General features: G+C 38.3%; 1 protein-coding gene across 4 annotated transcripts in view; it reads left to right on the top strand.

Moving 5' to 3' along the window:
- Window positions 1-16,014: 16,014 nt before the first annotated feature.
- The window catches only part of LIPC (lipase C, hepatic type), a 116,542-nt gene continuing 112,407 nt past the window's right edge, over window positions 16,015-20,149 (top strand). For 2 of the 4 annotated variants that reach the window (XM_039865475.1, XM_039865474.1), the window contains exon 1: window positions 16,338-16,470. Coding sequence is in view for 1 of the 4 variants with exons in the window: in XM_039865473.1 (XP_039721407.1) it covers window positions 16,386-16,470 (85 nt within the window). In the remaining 3 variants the exon portion in view is untranslated. Of the gene's footprint in view, window positions 16,129-16,337; window positions 16,471-20,149 lie in introns of those variants that run through there. The other 2 variants (XM_039865473.1, XM_039865478.1) reach the window with 2 other exon arrangements.

The raw sequence follows: 20,149 nt of genomic DNA, 5'->3' as shown, positions 1-20,149 counted from the left end.
GAAAGAAATATGAGATATGATTAGAGAATAGAGCTGATTACCCCCATTTGGAGCATAGATCTTCATTTTAAGAAATTTGCTTCATCTACTATTGCCAAGAAACTTTCTTTGAATTAACGTATCTGGGCATGATGTCTAGAATAGCAAAAAATGACGGTTATATTTTACAAATAATACCTTAATATGCTTCTATTCTTAAGTGTTCTTGATCTTATTTAATCTTTACAACAACTCAATAAAGTTGGTACTCTTATTAACACAATTTTACAGATGAGGAAACTGATAACTCCTTCACAGAGAGTCCACAGCCAGTAGCTGAGAGCTCATCTCATATCACTATGCTATCAGCATCCTAAAGGAGTCCATATTTTTGGCCATTCATTTCTCAAAAGACAGATTCTCATATTGGATTAAAACATAAGATCCAACAATATATTCGTTGCTTAAAAATAGGTATCTATAACAAAAAATGCAGAAATGCTAAAAATAGGAAAGTTTTATTAAGGAAACTCATACAAAATTAGTTGGTAAATTGGTAAAGTTGATATCATATAAAGAGATTTGGAAGCCAAACAAGGTGGAGGGAGGGTGCAAAGGGACTCCTGATTATAATGGAAGATATAAAATCAAGAGTGAAGACATAGATTACCAAAGTTAGAAATGCAAAGAAAAATAGAATAAATTTAAAAACAAACAATTGTTATGGGAGGTGTTAACCTATATCAGGCTAAGACAAAAATTAGACAATCTTAAAAATTAAATGGACGAATTTTAAAAGATGAAAATTTAGAAGACACTGAAGATATGACAAAAATAGATATAAATTTGAAAAATAACATACAGGTTATGAAACTACACAATTAATAAGTTATAACCAGTAGATACATATTGAACCCAGTAATAACACAGACTATATACTTTTTTCAATTTATAGGGCATTGGTGCATACATATTGGCTCTCAAATAAGGCCCCAAAAATGAAACAAGAGGAAAATTATATAAATATATTTTCTCACCACAATGCAATGAAACCAAATGTTAATGATATAAGTAAAAATAGTGAAAGGCGCCTTGAACAAAATAGTGATCTAATCTACAGGCTTGGAAGCAGACAGTCCAAGGTTTGGATAGTAATTCCATTCTTTACTGCTCTGTGACTTTGGCTATTTATGGAACCTCTCTGAACCTTGGATTCTTCATCTAAAAATGTAGCTGTACTTTGCAAAGTTGTTATGAATATAAGCTATAAATTATGTAAGATAACACAATACTAAGATTTAAAAGAAGATTAAAACCAACCATCATACAATATGGTACCATATTCTTAAGGTATTCCAGTTTTATTTAACTAGAAAAAAAGTCCAGATTTTTGTTGATTGAAATCAAAAGTCTAGAAAATATACATCCAAATATTAACAATGGTTATCTCTATGTCCTGAGCTTTCTGGTGATTTTCATTATTTCCCTTTATTTTCCTACTATAAATGTATAATAAGTATACAACAATAATAAATATGAAAATAAACATAAATTTCTTTAGAAGATAGTACAAGAAGAAAATAATATTAATATATTTAGAGCTGTATAGGTGGTGGTTTCTGTAAACAAGTAGCCATTTCAGTTGTTGCCACCGTCATCATCATTATTGTAAATTCTAAAATACTCTCAATATCTCTCTGTATATATATATACACACACATATAGATAGTATATATACAATATATTTAAAGTAAATATACGCAATATATTTAAAGTAGTATATATACAATATATTACTTTATATACAATTAAAGTAATTTTAAATTTAATCATAAATTAACTATAAATTTAAATATATATTGTATAAATTCATTTATCTAAATATAAATAAATATATATTGAGATAACTGACATTTTGAATATGGATTATAGATTAGACAATCATATGATATCCATATGAAATCTCCAAATTCCTTACCTATTAAATGTCCTGGTTTTTATAAGAGAAATTGTCTGTCTCAGGAAATAGACATTGAAATATTTAGGTAAGTAGGTAGGTAGGTATGTATATCTGCAACTTATTCTCAAGTGGTTCAGAAAAAAATCACATGTATAGGAGAACGAATGATAAAGTAATCAGGGGAAAATATAAACAAAAAATATAAACAAATAGTGAATCTGGGTAAAGCGTGTATAGGAGTTCTTCATACTAATTTTTAAATATTTTTGTAAGATTAAAATCATATAAAAATAAACATGTACAGCAACAAGAAATAAATAAATGGGTGACACTTTCTAACGATAGCAACGAAAATTCTCCTAAGCAACAGGTCTAAGTAAGAAATTAAGAACATGATAATAATTTTGGAATATTATAAAATTGAAAACATCACCTGTCAAAAATGAGGGGGATGTGAACAAATCAAGGCTGAAAGGAAAAATGTAGATGCATTTTAGAAATATGAAATAAGTGAACTAAGCACTTGATTTAAAATCTTATAAAAAGAGGACTCAACATAAGGGAAAATAGAAAGAAAATAATAAAGATGAAGGACAGAAATAAATAAACTAGAAAACATAAAATCAGTGGACATATATAAACATAAACGCTCATTCTCTGTAAAGATTATAAACTAGATTAAACCCCTTGGAAATACAATAAAAAATTTTTTAAGTAAAAATCAACAAAATTTAAAAAGAGACTGGTGATTTAACAATTGACAGAAAGGATTTTAAAATATAAATGATTGCAATGCACAATTTATGATAATCAATTCAAAATATCTAGCCAAACAGACAATACAAAATATAAAATATAAAACTGGCAAAACAAGATATAGAAAACATGAAAATAATAATGAAGGAAAAGGAAATTGAGAAAGTGTTAAAGAGCTACCTCATCCACCAAAAGAAATACGGCTTAAACAAATTTACTGAACAATATTTCTACATATTCAAGAAATAAATTTTTCCATATTATATAATCAATTCCAAATCATGGAAAAACAAGACCTGATACCCAATTTATCTTAGGAAATGAGTATCATACTTATCCACAAATCTGTGAAAAATACCACACATATACAAACACATACATACACACAGACATGCATAAACCCCCGTCACAGGATGAGAATTCTAAGATAAGTGCCAATTCCAATAAAACTGGTTTGAAAAGATTACAACCAGGCTCAGGCACATAGTAGATTTTCCAAAAATAGTTGTTGGATAAGTGAATAAATGAATATATCAATATGTGAATGAAAAAAGTAATGCAGTCAATTAGCAATGTCCACTAAGGGCATGAGAGGCAGGAACAGCTTGTGCATACCATCTACTTGCTGACTTTCATTAATCACTCCATCCATGTGAGGTCCAATAAACATAGAAAAATTATTCAAAACTAAGAAAAATTATTTAAAACTAAGCCATTTCTTTGGGTCTTCATTTCCTCATGAGGGCTCCTGTGTCATGTAAAACATTCCAGTTTGTATGCTTTTCTCCTCTTAGGCTGCCTTATATCAGATTAATTCTCAGGCCCAGCCAAAAGGGCCCTAAGAGGGTAAAGGTAAAATTTTGCCTTCTCTACGGGATTGTTCCCAATTAAAAAGTGATGAACCTGTCTGCATGAAAATTTAAAACTCTGTTCAACAGAGAGCACCGCAGGCAATGTGAAAAGACAAAATGTAAACTGGGAGGGATATTGGCAACACATATAACCACGGAGAATTAAATTAGTAAGAAAACACCAATGAAGTAGTAGAAAGATGGGCAAAAGATATGAACAGGCAATTCATAGCAGAGAAAATTTGAATGATCAATAGCACATATAAAAAGATGCTCAACCTGACCAGTAATTAGAGAGATGAAAATTAACACAATGTGACATCATTTTACATTCATCAAACGGGTGAGCATGAAATAATTGGACATTATCAAGTGTTGGTAATGATGTGGAAGAATTAGAAAAACAGTCACATTTTGATGATGATGTGTTCATTGGTGTAACCATTTTGGAGAATAAATTGTCAACATCATGCAACACTGAAGAGACCCGTACCTTACAGCTAAGCAGTTTTACTTCTAAGAGTAAACTCTAGAAGCTCTCACTTGTGGACAATGTAAGTCCATTGTGACATTGTTTGTCTCAGCAAAAAACAAACAAACAAAAATAAACCACACAAATATCCATCAACAGGACAAATTGTGATACCTTCACACAAAGGGACCATGGATAGTAGTTTTATCAATAGAGATGTATCTCAAAAATATAAGTCTGAGTCAAAAAATAATTTGCAGATAATAAGAGTCAAAATTTGCAAAATACAATATAATGCTATATATATTATAGCTACATACGTATAATGCAAACATATACATAGGTACCAAACTCAGAATGGGGTTATCTCTGAGGAGGGAAAACATGAGATTAGATTGGGAAGAAGTACACGGGCATACAGATATTCCATTTTAAGAAAAATAGAAAGCATATAAGGCAAAATGTTAGGATTTGATGAATCTGAGTAGCAGTGTGGTTTTCATAAACATTCATTATGCTGTGTGTTTGAAATCATTTAATAATTTTTAAATGAGACCCTCAATTTTAAAATATATAAAAAATACAAAAATACATAAACTAGTATACAAAATATATAAATATCATTAATGGGTAATTCATAAAGAAAATATCCAATAAAAATGAGGGGGTAAATTCAACTTCGACTCACCAGGAAAAAAATAAAACAAAATATACATACACCATTTTGACTTATCAATTGAACATGAAATTGCAAAAATGTTCATAGTTAATGTTAACAAGAAAGAAGGGTAGGGTGGGAGGGGAGGGCACATCCATCCACTATTGATGGGAACTTAAAATGATATTAATTTACTCAATTTGGCAGTGTATGTAGAAAGGCAGAATGTATTTTTGAATATATTTATAACCTTTTCCTCAGCAATTCTACTTTAAGAAATTTAAGCAAAGGAAGAGATCAGAAATGTAGACCAAGATTTATGCTTATTTATGTTTATAGCAGCATTATTCATAATAGCGATATCTTGGATCCATCAAAGTTAATAGAAAAACAATAATGAATTAAGTCAATTATGGTACACCTATAAACATAATACTCTATAATCATTACAAATAATATTTTAAAAGAATGTTTAATGCCACTGAAATATATTATGAACATGTCGTTAAGACGGGTTAGTAAAGAGTTTGTACAATATGTTTGCAGTGTATTTTTTAAAATAAATAATATATAGACAAGAAAAACAATTTGGAGGTATCCACATCAAAATGTCAATAGTGGTTATCTCTGGATGGTGAAATTATAGACCTTCTTCACCATATTTTTAAAATTTTAATTAAATTTATTGGTGTAACATTGGTTAATAATGTGAGGATTTTTTTCTCTTTATTCTTATTTTTCAATAATAAAGTTATTCATTTTGTAATGGAAAAAGTTATTAAAAATAAAACATTCACCAAAATAAGGTTTGGTTGATTAAAGATTTAAATATAAAATCTAATTATGGAAGAAGTTGCAGAAAATTGAAGAAAATATTTACCGTTTCTCTGGGGAGAATTTTAACTCTCTCAGTTTTGAAGCAATTTAAGTGATTGCACAATAAAAATTAGCATTACTAAAGATTTTTTTAAAGCAGGAGAATAATTATATCAAACATTACAAAGGATTAAGATCTATCATAAATAGCTAATTCAAATTTGTAAAGTAAATATCAAGATTCTAAAAGATAAATAAGTAAAAGACAGGACCTTTCCCATAAGGGAAATACAATTAATAGACAAACAGTAGGAAAATGTGGATTCTCTCTAGATATCAAAGAAATGTAAATGAAAGCTGTCTGAAGATGACAATTTACATACTCTAAAAGAACAAAAAAAAAGTCTACTGCTAATATCCGATGCTGGTGAAGCTGCCCAGAAATTGACTCATACATTCATTTACAACCATATCACTCCCACCCCTTAAGCAGAAATGTTACCATTAAGAATTTATTCTTAAAAAATAATTCAACACAAAAGCAGAATGGTTCCTCCTCATCTCCTTGACTTCTAAATGTTGGAACTCCCAGAGCACAGCCCTTTGGTGCCTTCTCTTTTCCATCCAGACGCACTGTTTGGAAGATCTCACCTGTATACTCAGACCACTCTCCTCATGAGTTTCCAGGGAGAAAGCAGACCAGAGCAGAGATTTTCCTATGGTCAACGGTGAGGATGGAAGTGAGGTGGATCTTGAGGGCAATTCAGTGGCTCTGAACTCAGTCAAAGGGGGAATGAAGACAAGAGGGGACAGCATGGAAGGTCAGAGAGACGACTAAAGTGAACTTCGTCATAAAATGAATCCCTTACGTAAACTGAACATCTCAGAATTTATGTACTAGGGAGTACCAGTGAGGACCCCAGGAATTCCCTAATTACAGTAGCCCTCAGCTCACCTGCAGGACACCAGAACTCAGCTGCCTTTGACCCCACCTCCAAATCTAAGGAATTATTTTTGCAAGGCTGTCCTCTCATGTATCAGCCTCCTCCTTGAAGCCTTTAAACTACTTAACTCCCTCCATGCCTTCTAGGAGAGCCCTGCCCTGTGGGAAGCCAGACCTTTCCCTCTGCTGGTTCTGGCCACCCAGAACCCTGTGGTGACAAGGCATATCTTGCTCTGAGGTAGGTGAGCAAAATTGCTAGGACCCTCAAATCTCTCAGATTTCTCTGTTCCACATTCATCCACACGATGTCCCAGTCTGGGGCCTCTGCTTCACGTGTGTCCTTTTACTGCTTAAAGATGTTTAGGCATTGAACATACTTCATTCTCATTCTCGTTCTCATCCTTCATTCTCTCTTCGACCTCATGAGGTGGATTTCATAGTTTTCATTATCCCCACTGTTTAGAGGTTACCCAAAGCAGAGCTAGGCTCAAAGCCATTACCTTCTGCCCTCAAATCCATGTTTTTCTTCCATGTGGCACCAAGTTTGGCCAAGACTGGGTCTCACTACACACGTAAACAGCCTACCAGTCCTTCTTTGTTTATACATTGTCTGTGAAAAACGGACAAGAGAGGTTATTTTTTTTTATCAAGAGCTAAAACAAGTAGTTTTGCTCTAGAGCTGATATGATAGAAAGAGTCCTGGGAGGCAGGGAGCCCTCTGTAAATCTGATTGTGTTCTCTTCCCAGTTCCAAGATCCCAATTACATACCAGCTGACCTCTGAGATCTAATCACTGTTGTCTCCTAAGGCATCAAAAAGACGATTCGCTCTCCCAAGAGTCCTCCGTGTAGCCTGACAGTCAGATTAGGTGATTGGAGTGGAATTGTGGAGTGAAAAATGGCTCTCTCCAGGGTATCACTCCAGTGGCCATAAATTTAAAGGAAGCCTAGACATGGTGGTATTTTCATCCTCCACTCCCTGAACTTTGCCCAGATGTAAATAAAGCTCCTTCCCCAGCCTGGCTCAAGCAGAGCAAACACTTGTTCCTTCCCTGCAGAATGCACACAGGCTGCTAAGGGAAAGGAAAGAGCACCTGTGGGATCCACCTGAATAATCTGAGCTTTTCAAGGCTCAGAACTGACATGGGGAATGATGGAGTCAAATCTATGCAGGCCTCCTGACCATGGGACAGGTAGGAGTTCTTCTTTGGGGCTGAAGAGAGATCCCCCCTCCACCAGACCCAAAGGGAAAAAACAAAGTTCTCAAAGGCAGGTTTGCACCAACTACCCTGGGCAGGGCTGTGTGGACAGTTTCTTCTGGTGCCCAGTACACAATGACCACCCCCTGCAGGGGCACATGGACTCTCTGGCCCTTGGATATGGTCCCTGGGGTCTGAGGAGTGTCAGACTGAGGACAGACACAGTCCTGACACTAGCGATTACTTCTCCAGGCCATGTCCTGTAAGGACCTTCTCTGAGAGCCTTTCCCACTCTAGAGCCTGATCATTAACCTGAGAAAAAGAACCAAGTTTTAAATTTCAATTCAGGGTGAGCTGGCTCAGGACAGGTGATAGGAATTACTCAGAAAACAAGGAAGTAATTTCCTGGGGGGTGTATTTTTTAAATAGAAAGGAATATATAACAATTTATATAGTTAATTGCAAAATCAAGAACAGGAAACATAGACCCTGTCTATACTTTTAAAATTTTTCCAAAACCTTATTGTAGGAGAGGAAAAGTTTTACTTTTCTCCTTTCCAGTTTTTTTGGCCGGACAAATAATTAAATTGACAAAAGACAGATTAACAGGAGAAAAACAAATTTAATTTTGTATCTACTGGAACCCCACAAAGAAGACATGAGAGATTCCAAGACAGTTAGGCAACTGAGGCTCACACGCCATCCTGAATAAGGAGAAGTAGGTAGGGGTCTGGGATTTCAAAGGGTGAGGAAAACAATTCACAGGAAGATGGGAAGAGCAAATGTTCGGTAAACGAATGTTTGCCACACACGCAGATAAGTCTTTTTAATGTAAAAAGTCATCTCTGGTAATAACTCTCTACCTTGTATAGGTAGGTGTTCTATCTAAATTCCTTTAGGCCATTAAGGGAGAGATAAAAGACTCTTCTTGAGTCCATTGGGCCTTGATTGTCTTCAGCTCCAAATCATCTACATGCCAAGTGGCACATGCTGGGGCAGCCTGCCCTGAACCCCAGCACTATAAATAGTTCTCCTATTCTTTAATATAGTCAGTTAAATGGGTAGAGAAAAGGAAAGGAAAGGGATGTATAAGGATAGAAGAAATAAAAAGCACAACAAAAGACTGTAATCAATAAAAATAATAATGGCTGACATATATTGTGCTGGGCACTATGCGCAGTTCATGGATTTTCTCATTTAGTCTTCCTTCAAACCGCATGGGGGTATTCACCCCTGTTTTAGAGTAAGGAAACTGAGGAAAAGATTTTAAATAATTTGTCCACTAATAGGGCTGAGAAGAGAGAAGCCGGCCTGGAAATCCAGTTCTCTCTTATCACAAAGACTCCACTCAGGAGACAAAGCTACCAAAAGAGACAGCCCTTCTTCAGGAAGAAACTTTATCCTGTTATCTTCAAAATTCTGTAGCTAAGTACTTTTCTTTATCATTTCTTGGCAATAAGAATTACAGGGAGAAATTTTGTACTTCAGTGGAAAACTAGCATTGTCTACACACAGCACAGCCTCCTGGGTAATCTGATTCTAGTGTCCGCTGCCCTTGAGGTATTTTACAACTCTATACACTGTGGGTAACAATAGCAAGGCAAAATGCAAATTCTATTCTGTCCTGTCTGGTAGGTTCGATTGACTTCCCTCCCATACTGTGAAAGAAGTATTTTTGCTTCCATTTACACGTTCCTTTCTACATTTCTTTATTCGTATAAATTTGTGGAGGTTTTTGGCTTCTCCTTGGAACTGATTATAATGTCCTTAACAGCTTCCTTATTATTGAGTTAAATAACATACCATTTTTATATGAGAACAGAGTCATGATTTTACCTTTTTAGATAAATTATCTCCTGACAGAATTATCAAAGCATATGAAAGCTTCTCATGGTTGCTTTCTGGGGACCTTAGGTATGACCTAACCCAAAGGGTTTCAAGAATAACTAGATGACTGATTACGGTGTGTAAATTAGGTCTTTCGCAGCATAGTTTCACCCTGACAATTTCCTGTCAAACACTCCATTTGGTTCATGACAAAGCTTCATGGTCTAAGGCTCCAGTTCCCTTATCTTGGCTGGTCTTTTTTTACTGTTGATTGGGGGAAAATTACTCTGTATATAAGTGATATAATTCTATCCCATCATAACATCTCCATGACATCTATCTTCTGCTATGTCTTACAGGCTATTTCAAGCTATCTTCATTAAATAGCTAAGAAAGGGCTTAAGAACATTTGTTTTGAAAATAATAATAATAAACACATGATCTATGTTGTTATCTACAGTGCAAGAGCACAATACAATTGTGTTTTTTTTTTAACCTTAAGCAATGAAGATCTCACTGCCAAGTCCCACCTCCGATGGCACAGCTACTTTTAGTTGGGTGGACTTAGGAATTAGTCAAACATAATTCAAATCCCATTCTGCCACTTACTGGAATGTAGATTTGTGTGACTCAGTAATCTCTCTATGCCTCAGTTTTCTTCTCTGTACATAGGAAATAATCATATCTGATTCAGAGGATTGTTCCTGAGGTTTTGATGAGATCACATAGAGAGTCTGGCATTTTGGGAGCTGGCCCCTGAACTATTGACTCCTGACTTCTAGGCTTGCCTAGCAATCAACCAGTAACCATGTTAGCAAGACATCCTGTCGGAAAAACAGTAAGCCATCAGCAGCACTTGAAGCAGATCTTTGGGAACTGTTCCTGATTTCTTGCAGCCAAGGACTTCATTTGCTCACCCCAGAAAGCTTTTGTGAGATGAGGATGTGACATGGTGCGAATATCAGCTGCTGCAGAGAGACTTGGGCCATTTTGATCTTAGCAATGCCCCAGCCTTGCCAGATACCCAGGATTTGGACTGTGCTCTTGGGTATCCCATCATCAGAAGCACTGGGACCCAGTATGAGTCAGCATGCTGATGGCCCACCTTCTCAAACTATGCCCTTGGTTTGCTGCAGTCAGCCAATTTAGTTCGTGGCTTGGTTGATCTCGTCAAGGACCCCAGCATGATCATCTTCCGACAGGCCTAACCAACACCCCAAGCAGCTGGAGGACATAGGACACAACCTAGTCTATGCCTGCCCTCTTTCTCACAGAGGAGAAAACCCTTGGGAAACTTTAAGGATTGAGCAATGTTCGATGTCTATCTGTCTGTTCAAAACCCACATAAAATCTTTACTTCCTTTTGCTTCCAAGCATAATGCAAACCAAGAAAAAGAGTATTCCATTCTACTGGAACTACTAAAATCATAAAATGCGTTATTGGTTCCAAAGTATCTAGTCACACACACACACACACACACAAAACTGCTCTGGTTTTGGGGGTGGGGGATGGGGTTTGTTTGTTGGTTTGGTTTTTCAATTGTTCCGCAAACCAGTAGCTGAAATTCTGATGGAGAGAATAAATGGGCCAGCACATACGTGTAGAAAGAGATCTGAGCTCTTTGCTCCATAAGTACTCTGCTCTTATGGAGAATGAGAGAGCAATAGAGCTTGCAGGGTCCTAGAAGTCCTTAGGTCTGATCTATGTTAATTAAACATGTGACCTGGGACAAGGACTCTTGGAACTTTCGTTTTCTTACCTGTAAAATAAAAGAAATAATTTCTACCTCATTTGTTTAAAAAATCAAATGAGCTCTGATTATGCCAAGAGTTGTTATAAGTGCATTCCATGAGACAATTTTCAACCTCACAATTTCATTTTACAGATGAGAAAACTGAGGTGGAGAGAGGTTACACACTTCACCCAAGTTCACACAGTGGGTCAGAGGCAGAGCCGATACAAAGGTCAATCTGCAAAAGTTAATCAGTGAGGAGTGATGATCTAAGATGAATAAATACCTGCTTGAAATACTTGAAACACTTCCTTCTTTTAGTCTAAAACATCATCTGCAAATCCCGTTTTCACCTTTCATTTGTTTACTAGTCTTTAAAAAAAAATAAGTAGGGAAAGGGTTAAATTCCAGGCCAACTCATTCCCAAATGAGGACGTGTTCCAAGCCAACTCAAATTAAGGAAGTGTCCCTACTTGTTTAGCCATATTCCCATATGGTACAAGAATGTCCACACAGATTGATCGGTGACTCAACCCAAAGCTTGGTCATTCTCCCAGTGGCAGCCTGCCCCAAGCCGGAATAACAGAAGGTCATCGTTTTCTAATGACATGATCCTGAAAACTTCAAAAATTTCATCTTGGAGGTGGAAGAGGGTTGAGGTGTAGGAAAGAAAGCCCAGCGCAGCCCCAGGAAAGCCAGATGTGCAGAAACGAAGGACTCGTGGCTAGGAAAACTGAGCCTGGGTATGGCCCTGATTTGCCCTCTCGCAATCCTTTGTGCTTTTTGGTTTTTGGTTTTTGTTTTTGTCTCGGTTATTCATCTCTGAAATCTCAGCTGTAAAATTACAAAACTAAGAATACCAATCCGAAAGTTATTCTTTAGGTTACTCTTTTCTTAGAACTCCAGCCTGAGGCTGCCATTCTCAGGTAACCCCAGTTTCTGAAGACGAAAGCAAACAAATCTGATTCTGAATGTAAAACCTGGCTCCTCTCTTCCTGGGACTTGCTCTCTTTATCTCTGTAAAATATGTATTTCTTTTCTCCTGATTAACTTTCTTATCACCATTGCATTTAAGGAAAAAGTTACATTCAGGTGTCCAGTGCCATAGAAGCCTCAATTTCTTCGAGAAGCTCTTCAAATTAAAAGAGAACAAAAACTGGACAATTTTTAAGAATCTAATTATAAAACCATTATTATTGTAAAACCATTATATACTGCCATGGGCAATGCTGATAACTACTGGTGGCTCCAGGTTACATGGGGCTCAGACCTGCCTCCTTTTCAGCTCATGAGAAATGAGAGTTCCCCCACAGACTGCTGGGCTTTCTTGGGTGTGGCAACGACTACAGATTCTGCTAATGGATCTATTGACTATTCCAAGGTACTGATGGAGTCAACCATGTCACAGTCATAAAGATCTAGGAGCCATTCTATTCCTCTATGACGGAGTAGTCACACCGTTTTAATGGAGTGCAGTTATCGCTTTAAAAAATTTTTTTGAGCGCCCTTCCCAAATTATATGGATATTTATTTACTTATAAATTATATAGCACTAATATATTGCATAGTACTACTTATAAATTATATAGTGTGAATATAGAATAAATATTATAAATATACAAATGAAAATTTTTAAGGTGATATCTTAGGCTGCTATAACAAAATACCACAGACTGGGTGGCTTATAAACAACAAATTTATTTCTCACAGTTTTGGAGGCTGGGAAGTCCAAGATCAAGTCATCTGCAGATCTGGTGTCTGACGAGGTCATGTTCTCATTGTAACTTCACATGGAGGAAAAGGCAAGGGATCCGTCTGGGGTCCCTTTTATAAGGGTACTAGTACCATTCACGAGGGCTCGATCCTCATGACCTGACCACATCCCAAAGCCCCCATCTCCAAATACCATCACTTTGGGGGTTAGAGTTCAACATACAAATTTTGGGGGAGACACAAACATTCAGCTTATAGCCGGTGATATAAAAAAAAATCTGATTGGTCTGTTATTTTATTCTTGTACTCCAATAGATCTCTTAAGTTTGGTTTGCAAACTTCAGGTGACCAAGAACAACCTGGAGAACTTGTTTAAAAAGAAGATTCTCCAGGCCCCAGCCCAAGAAGTTTTGATTCAGTCGTTCCTGGCATAGGCCTGTAACTCATTCTTTTCCTAAGCTCTCGACCTCTGAGTCCAATGCTCAATCACTGGTCCAGACCCTTCTGTTTTCCTATTCTTTTCATTTTCCGCTAAAATTTAATCACTGTGGTCCTGCTGTAATCTACCTCCTGGACATCCACTTGATCCCAACAATAAAAATAATAAAACTGCCATTATTACTTCCTACTTGCCTGGATAGCTAAGGGCTTTGTCTCTTTAAGTTACCTCTTTTAATCCAATCAGGTTAGTGTCATTAGAATACATATATATGTCTGTCATATATATATATATATATATATATATATATATATATATATATATATCTGTCAATTTCAGATCACGAATGTCTTGCCTTAGGACACACAATTAGTAAGTGATAGGCCAGGGATTTGAATCTAGATCTGTCTGATTCATAAGCTTGGACTCTTGATCACTAAGCATATTCCCTCCAGAATAAGTCACTATGATTTATAGAACTTCTACTACAAACCAGGCACTTGGCTGGACACTCCACGTACAAATCTCTAATACTCAGACATACCTGTGTTTATAGAAGTGTGAATCTCAGTCCATAAGCTCTGCCATGCAAGAAACATCTTTATTTTCTGTAATCCACCTGAGTTACAACTCCAAACTCTTAGTTTTCAGGACCTCTTCGATTCCTTCCCTCTATCCCATATCCCCAGTTATGCCACAGTTCCGAATCAAACACAATACCCAGGCCTGGGGTTGGAGTAAGCACCTGGTCCTCTGTCATCAGTCCACATAGGTGACCACTGAAAAGCTTGTCCTCCCCATCTACATGACCTGTCGGCTCTGGAGTCTCACTGCTGCTCCTACCCCATGCCAGGCAAGGGGGCATCATTTGTCCACCTGCTGACACACACACAGCCATTTCCTCTGTGGATTCTCACCACCTTCTGGCAGAGTTCCTGGGAAGCAAGAGACTGTTCCCTCTGTCCTCATGGACAAGTCTCCCCTTCCCTCACCCACTTGCAAAGCCCAAGAGACTCTTCTTAGTGGTGGGAAGGTGTGAGTGCTCCTTTTCCCTTCACATCCCCTTAAAGCATTTTTAGCCTTTTGCTTGGTTAAATTCACCTGCCCTAGGTTCTAAGTTTTGAAAAGATAAAAAAATTTGTTGACCTTCCTCTACTTCGCCCTTCTTAAGTGGGAGAGAGGGATGTTAGGGGGAAAATAATATTAAGGTGATATCTTGAAATATTATTTCTGATTCATGTTATCCCATTTTACAGGTGAAGAGATGGACCTCATTAAAGTTAAGTAACATTTTGCACAGCTAGTAGATAGTAGACCCAAGATCCCAAAGGCACTCAGATGCACTGGTGTCTTGGCGAGTTGACCGGAAGAATGAAGTGAGGAATGGGAGTATTTCCTTACAGTACCCAGAAAACAAGAGATGAGGTGGGCCCAGGGCAGAGGAGCCCAAGGTGCACAGTTAGCTGATTTTAGGTTCCAGATTTCTGGGAAATAAGTAAAGTTGAAACTGCAGAGATCCTGCTTAACTGTGCCGGGTAGGACAAAGCCAACCAGGGAGCCAGGGCAGAAGCCTCTGCTCAGAAATCATGCATCTCAGCAAATGGTCTCCAAACTGCAGCCATAGGACAGCACAGTGTCAGGCTTTGACCTAGGGTCAGTTTGTTCAAACCTGTTTGTGGCTTCAGAAGATCCTATCTATCAGTTTCATCTGAGCAATGACCACGAAGTTATCTAACTGCCTGCTCAGAATGGTTCCCCATGTCTCAGAGCATAAAAGCCAAAGTCCTTATAATGACGTCTCCCTAATCACTGGTATCCTTGCTATTCTCGGAACATACCACACATGTTCCTACCTCAGGGCCTTTGCACTCACTGTTCTGGCTGCCTGAGCTCTCCTCCCCAAGAAATCCACAGGGGCAACTCACTCAAACCTTTGCCCAAAGTTCAGCTTTCCAACAAGGCTCACCTTGATCATTCTATTTAAAATCACTACCTCCTCCCCTCTTTAACTCTGCTATACTTTTCTTTTTTCACAGTTCTCATTACATTCTACCAATCTACATAAATCTCTCATTTATTATGTCTGTCGTCTATTATCTGACTCCTCCCACCCCCAATGGAACATAAACTTCTCAAAAACTAGAATCTTGATCTGTTTTATTCACTCATATATCCCAAATGCCTAGAACAGTACCTGGCATAAAGCAGGTATGAAAAAAAAAAAAGTTGAACAAATGAATAACGTTTAAATAAAACTAGAGACTCAAGGATTATTATAAGAGTTATATACAGTGGTATTTCCTCTGTCTGATCTTGCCAAGCGGCCTTACTTCTCAGTCCTCCACACAGTTGGAGCATTAATTAACACAGAGGAGTAAAGATTATATTTATTCTAGGGTCATCTCTCCATGGGGTCCTAGCAAAGGCATCCAGTTTTGCATCTTCACTCCTTCTTACACTGAAGTTAGAGGCTTTCTGCTCCTTTCAGTTTTAGAAACATTGTCCCACCACACTGACCACAGGCACCAGCAATTTTGCTAAACTCAACAGAAAACAGATCCTCTGGGAGCTCTCCACATAGCAGAGCCCTTTGCTTTTTCTTTGGGCTTAAGCTGCAATTTAAAATACCACTGCCATGAGCCTGCATCCCCTCTGCAGCGCTGACAGAAGGGAACTTAAGCAACCGTGTGGAAGTCACCCACCCCGACCTTTGACAGAATTTCCAAACACAACACATTAACTTTAAATTGATTAATTTGGAACTATGACCTTGGCGTAAGAAGGTAAGAGTACATGACAAGATGTTTTACTTTCATAATGTATCCAGATAAAAAACACTTTTGTAAATCAACCTTTTTTATATTAGATATACTTAGATTTGGCATCGGGCTTAGTAAGGAAAGTCTGAACACTAGATAACATGTTTAAAGGTTAATTATTAATGGGCAGGCTTTCCTAACAAAGCATCAATAAGCAATCTGGTCTCTCTGGCTTCAGAAATTAGCAAGAAGACCTCGGACCCCGGGGTGAGACTTAAGAAATGGGAAGTCCCCTGTGTGTCTCCATTTTCTTGGTTTTGAGCATCTTTATCCAATCAAGTGTCCATGGACAAAGCCTGAGACTAGGTAAGAGCCTGCCTTTTCTCTGGGGTTGGGCATGGATTTTTCCTTTTTTAAATGTATGTCACAAAGAGTCCAAGTGTTCTTAACTGTGTGGGTCAGAGCTTGCTTCACAGTGTACTTGGTGGTCTGTTAGTGGCATCTCAAGTCACAAGGACATGTAGACATTTATAACAGGACTGAAATTTTAGGAAACCAGTCTGCAAGTATAAGTCTTCTAAAAGCACTTGTAGCTGGTGTTGAAGTCTCATATATCTCGTTCAGAAATAGTTGTGCTAAGACTTCTTCAGTGGAGAATAATCTGAAAGTGTTTCCAATCTTTCTGAGCGTTAATTTGGCATCTAATTTGCATCAGCTTGCAATGAAATGCTCCGTCTCGCTGAAGTTGTCTAATTGCTTGCTCTCTCAGAAGAGACAGGAATGTGTAGAGTCCTGTTTCCAGTCGAGTCTAAAGCAGAGACATCATTGCACATTCTCTAGACTTTATTGTTTCTGCCAGAGTTTTTATTCTGAATCTGAGGAATCTGACAGCAGTCATGTTCTTCAGTCTGTAAATTCACAAACTAGATTGATGGCCAAAAAGATCCAAATGCTTGATCAGGTAGGTGGATTCCAGGCTCCTGGCTAAACAGCGCACAGGATCAATAATTGACGGATATGAAGTGAACTGAACGATTTGATCAAATAAGACTGGCATATGGGATTTTCTTTTTATGCTGGTTACTGATCAGAAGCTAGTAATTCTAAGATAGAGGGTTAGATTTTTCTCTCCTCAAAGGCTATGCTTGGAAGGAGCTCCAAAAACTTTGAGAATCAGGAATTTACTAACCAAGATGTAACCTGAAAATTCCAGAACCATTTTTTCTCCTTAAGAAAAAGGGCTATCCTTTGCATTTAATTATTATTTTGTATCCTAGGTCACTTAATAACTTATTAGTAATATTAATTATTACCATCCACTGAGCATTTCATGTGCCAACCACTATTCTAATTATTTTGCAAAATTACATCAACTCATTTACAAAGTCATATCCAAAAATGATAATAACTTAGAACTGTAAAGGCAAAATTGCAGACAATTTGTATGTGTTGGGTTCACAATATAGTCATTTTGCCGAAGGGCCTGCCCTGAACTTTGGCTCAGAATGTTGTTTTGTTTGTTTATTTTTTTTATCGAAGTATAACATATATATAGGAAAGTGACTGTATAATAAGTGCTTAATCAATTTTTGCCATCTTAACCCGCATCCTAGAAGCCTCCCTTGTGCAACCCTGGAGACTTAACATCCATTATTTTGCTATCTTGGAACTTCTTGTTAATGGAAGCATACAGTATATACTCTTTTGCTTCTGGCTTCTTTCACCATCTTATGTCTGTGACATTCCTCCCTGTGGCCACATATGCTGGTGGCTCGTTTACTCTGGCTGCTGTGGCATTCTTTGTGTGAAAAACTATCGTCTGTTTATGGTTTTCAGTGGAGGCTTGGGGGCTGGAAATCATCAGCGCTGGGGTGGAGGTCAAAGGGTGAGACAGCACCCCTTGCCCCCACTCTGACTGCTGGGTACCATCCAGGTGTCCCTCAACAAACCCCGTGCTGGTCAGCCACTGCCTTCTCAGGTCCTGATTTGTCCAAAAGCTGAGAGAAGTGGCCACAGTTAGCAGGAGGATTCCTCAGAATAAAGGATCAGAGTCAGGAGGCCTCTTGTTCCTTTAAGAGCAAAATCTCTTAGCAGAATTCTTTCTGCCAGAAATGAGTCCGATCTGTGTGCATGAGGCTGTGCAAATCCTCCCAGGCACTGCCAGGAAGCAAGCATCCCTCTTGGAGACCTTGTCTGATGAGGATCTATACCGGTGGTTTTCCACTGGGGGCAAAACTGCCCCTCCCCCCAACCCACCCATCGCCCCTAGAGACATCGGGCAACGTCCAGAGATATTTTTGGTTGTCACAGCTGGGGAGAGAGTGCTATTGGCATATAGTGGTTAGAGGCCAGGGATGCCGCTAAACATCCTGCCATGTATGCAACAACCTCCACAACAGTGAATTATCCGGGGTGAAACGTCGATAGTGCTGTGGTTGAGAAACTCTGGTCTGTAGCACGCTTCAGCTATCCCTAGTCATGGGCCAGGAAGAATTCCTTCAAGGATCCTTCCTCCTTAACCCCGCCCCGCCTAGCCCACATCTCTTCATTGATATTGATGACTCTACTAACAGACCTGCTAATGTACTGTGCACCCAGTGTGTGGCAGACCTGCACAGACTTTCTATCCCACCCTCACCATGTGACTGAGTAAGCTAGCGGTAAAACGACTTGAGGAGGTCCCAGGGCTATTCAGGGAAGAGCAGGGAGAGACACCTAGAGGTTAATCTGACTGAGGCTACAGGCCTCTCTCTCCACTGTGTTCACTCTTAGTGATGTGACACCCAGCAGTCCCTAGAATACCATTCCAATCAGTTCCTCTCTTAGGAGGCAGATTCGGGCAGTTGTTCCTGTCTGTCAGCACCAAGGAGAACAGGATATGGTGAGCCTCCTGAATCCCCCAGGACACAGAGCAACCATCACCCTCATCCCCAGACCTCACTGTCCAGGACCCTCCCCCGACACTGGTGTTGCCATCAGGGCCAACACTGTTTCTAATGGAAGCTGCTGCTCAGACCCCGGCAGCTCCCGCCCTCTAGGTATCCACCCCCACAGCCTACAGGTGCCTGCCCCTTCCCCCCAGTTCCAGTCAGAGCTTCCAAAGCCTAGAAGCAGCTGAAGCCCATTCATTCAATCACTCATTCGTTAAACAAGTGTGCACAAACATCTGCCATTTAGAACGCAGTGCAAGTAAGACAGTGGTCCTCAAACTTTCTGGTCTCAGGACACCATTACACTCAAAATTATTTAGAACCCCCCCAAATTTTTTTTGTACGGAATACAGCTATCAATATTTACCATATTAGAGACTAAAACGAGACATTTTAATGCTTTTAAAAAATAGCGAATTCATCACACGTTAGCATGTAGAACATGGTATGGAAAATAACTTATATCTTCCAAAAAACAACAACAAAAGCAAAAGTGAGATATTATTTCACGAGGAAATTTTGCTAATTTCTTTCATGTCTGGCTTCATGGAAGAAAGCTGGGTTCTTTCATCTGTTTCTGTATTCGATCTGTTGTGATGCGTTGCTCCGTTTGAAGAAAATTATCCTCACATGTAGGAAAAGAGAAGACACCCTCAGAGATGCCTCTGGGGCCGCGGTCCACACTCAGGACCACTGCGCTCATGCAGGAGACACTGCACGGCAGTGGGTTGCAGAGCAGGTCCCTGCCCTCCCAAGGGCTCGGTGTCAAATCAAGGGTTGGGAGGTGGAAGCCATCTACCCTGAAAGCTGGCAAGAAGGTGGCCGTCATCTGTAGAGAATGTAAATACAAGAATATCCCTGCTAAAAGTTGGCCTTCCTTTCCTTATCACATTCTAAATAACGTCGGTGATAAAAATAAATAAATAAATAAAGCTCTTTTCGCTAAAAAAAAAAAAAAAAAAAAGGCTTTTGGTCACTATTATAAGTAACGTGTGGTTACTATCGAGTTTTATTAAAATATATGTAAACTTCAAATAATCATATTTTTATTATTCTTTAATAAATATTATGTTCTCCAATGACGTTAATTTAGAGAACTCCCAGTTATGCAGTTG

The sequence above is a fragment of the Pteropus medius genome, unplaced genomic scaffold, assembly GCF_902729225.1.
Source record: "Pteropus medius unplaced genomic scaffold, Ma_sr-lr_union100, whole genome shotgun sequence".
In the NCBI taxonomy this organism is placed as follows: Eukaryota; Metazoa; Chordata; class Mammalia; order Chiroptera; family Pteropodidae; genus Pteropus; species Pteropus medius.
The sequence above is the reverse complement of the archived record's forward strand: the minus strand, read 5'-3'. Positions and strand labels throughout refer to the sequence as shown.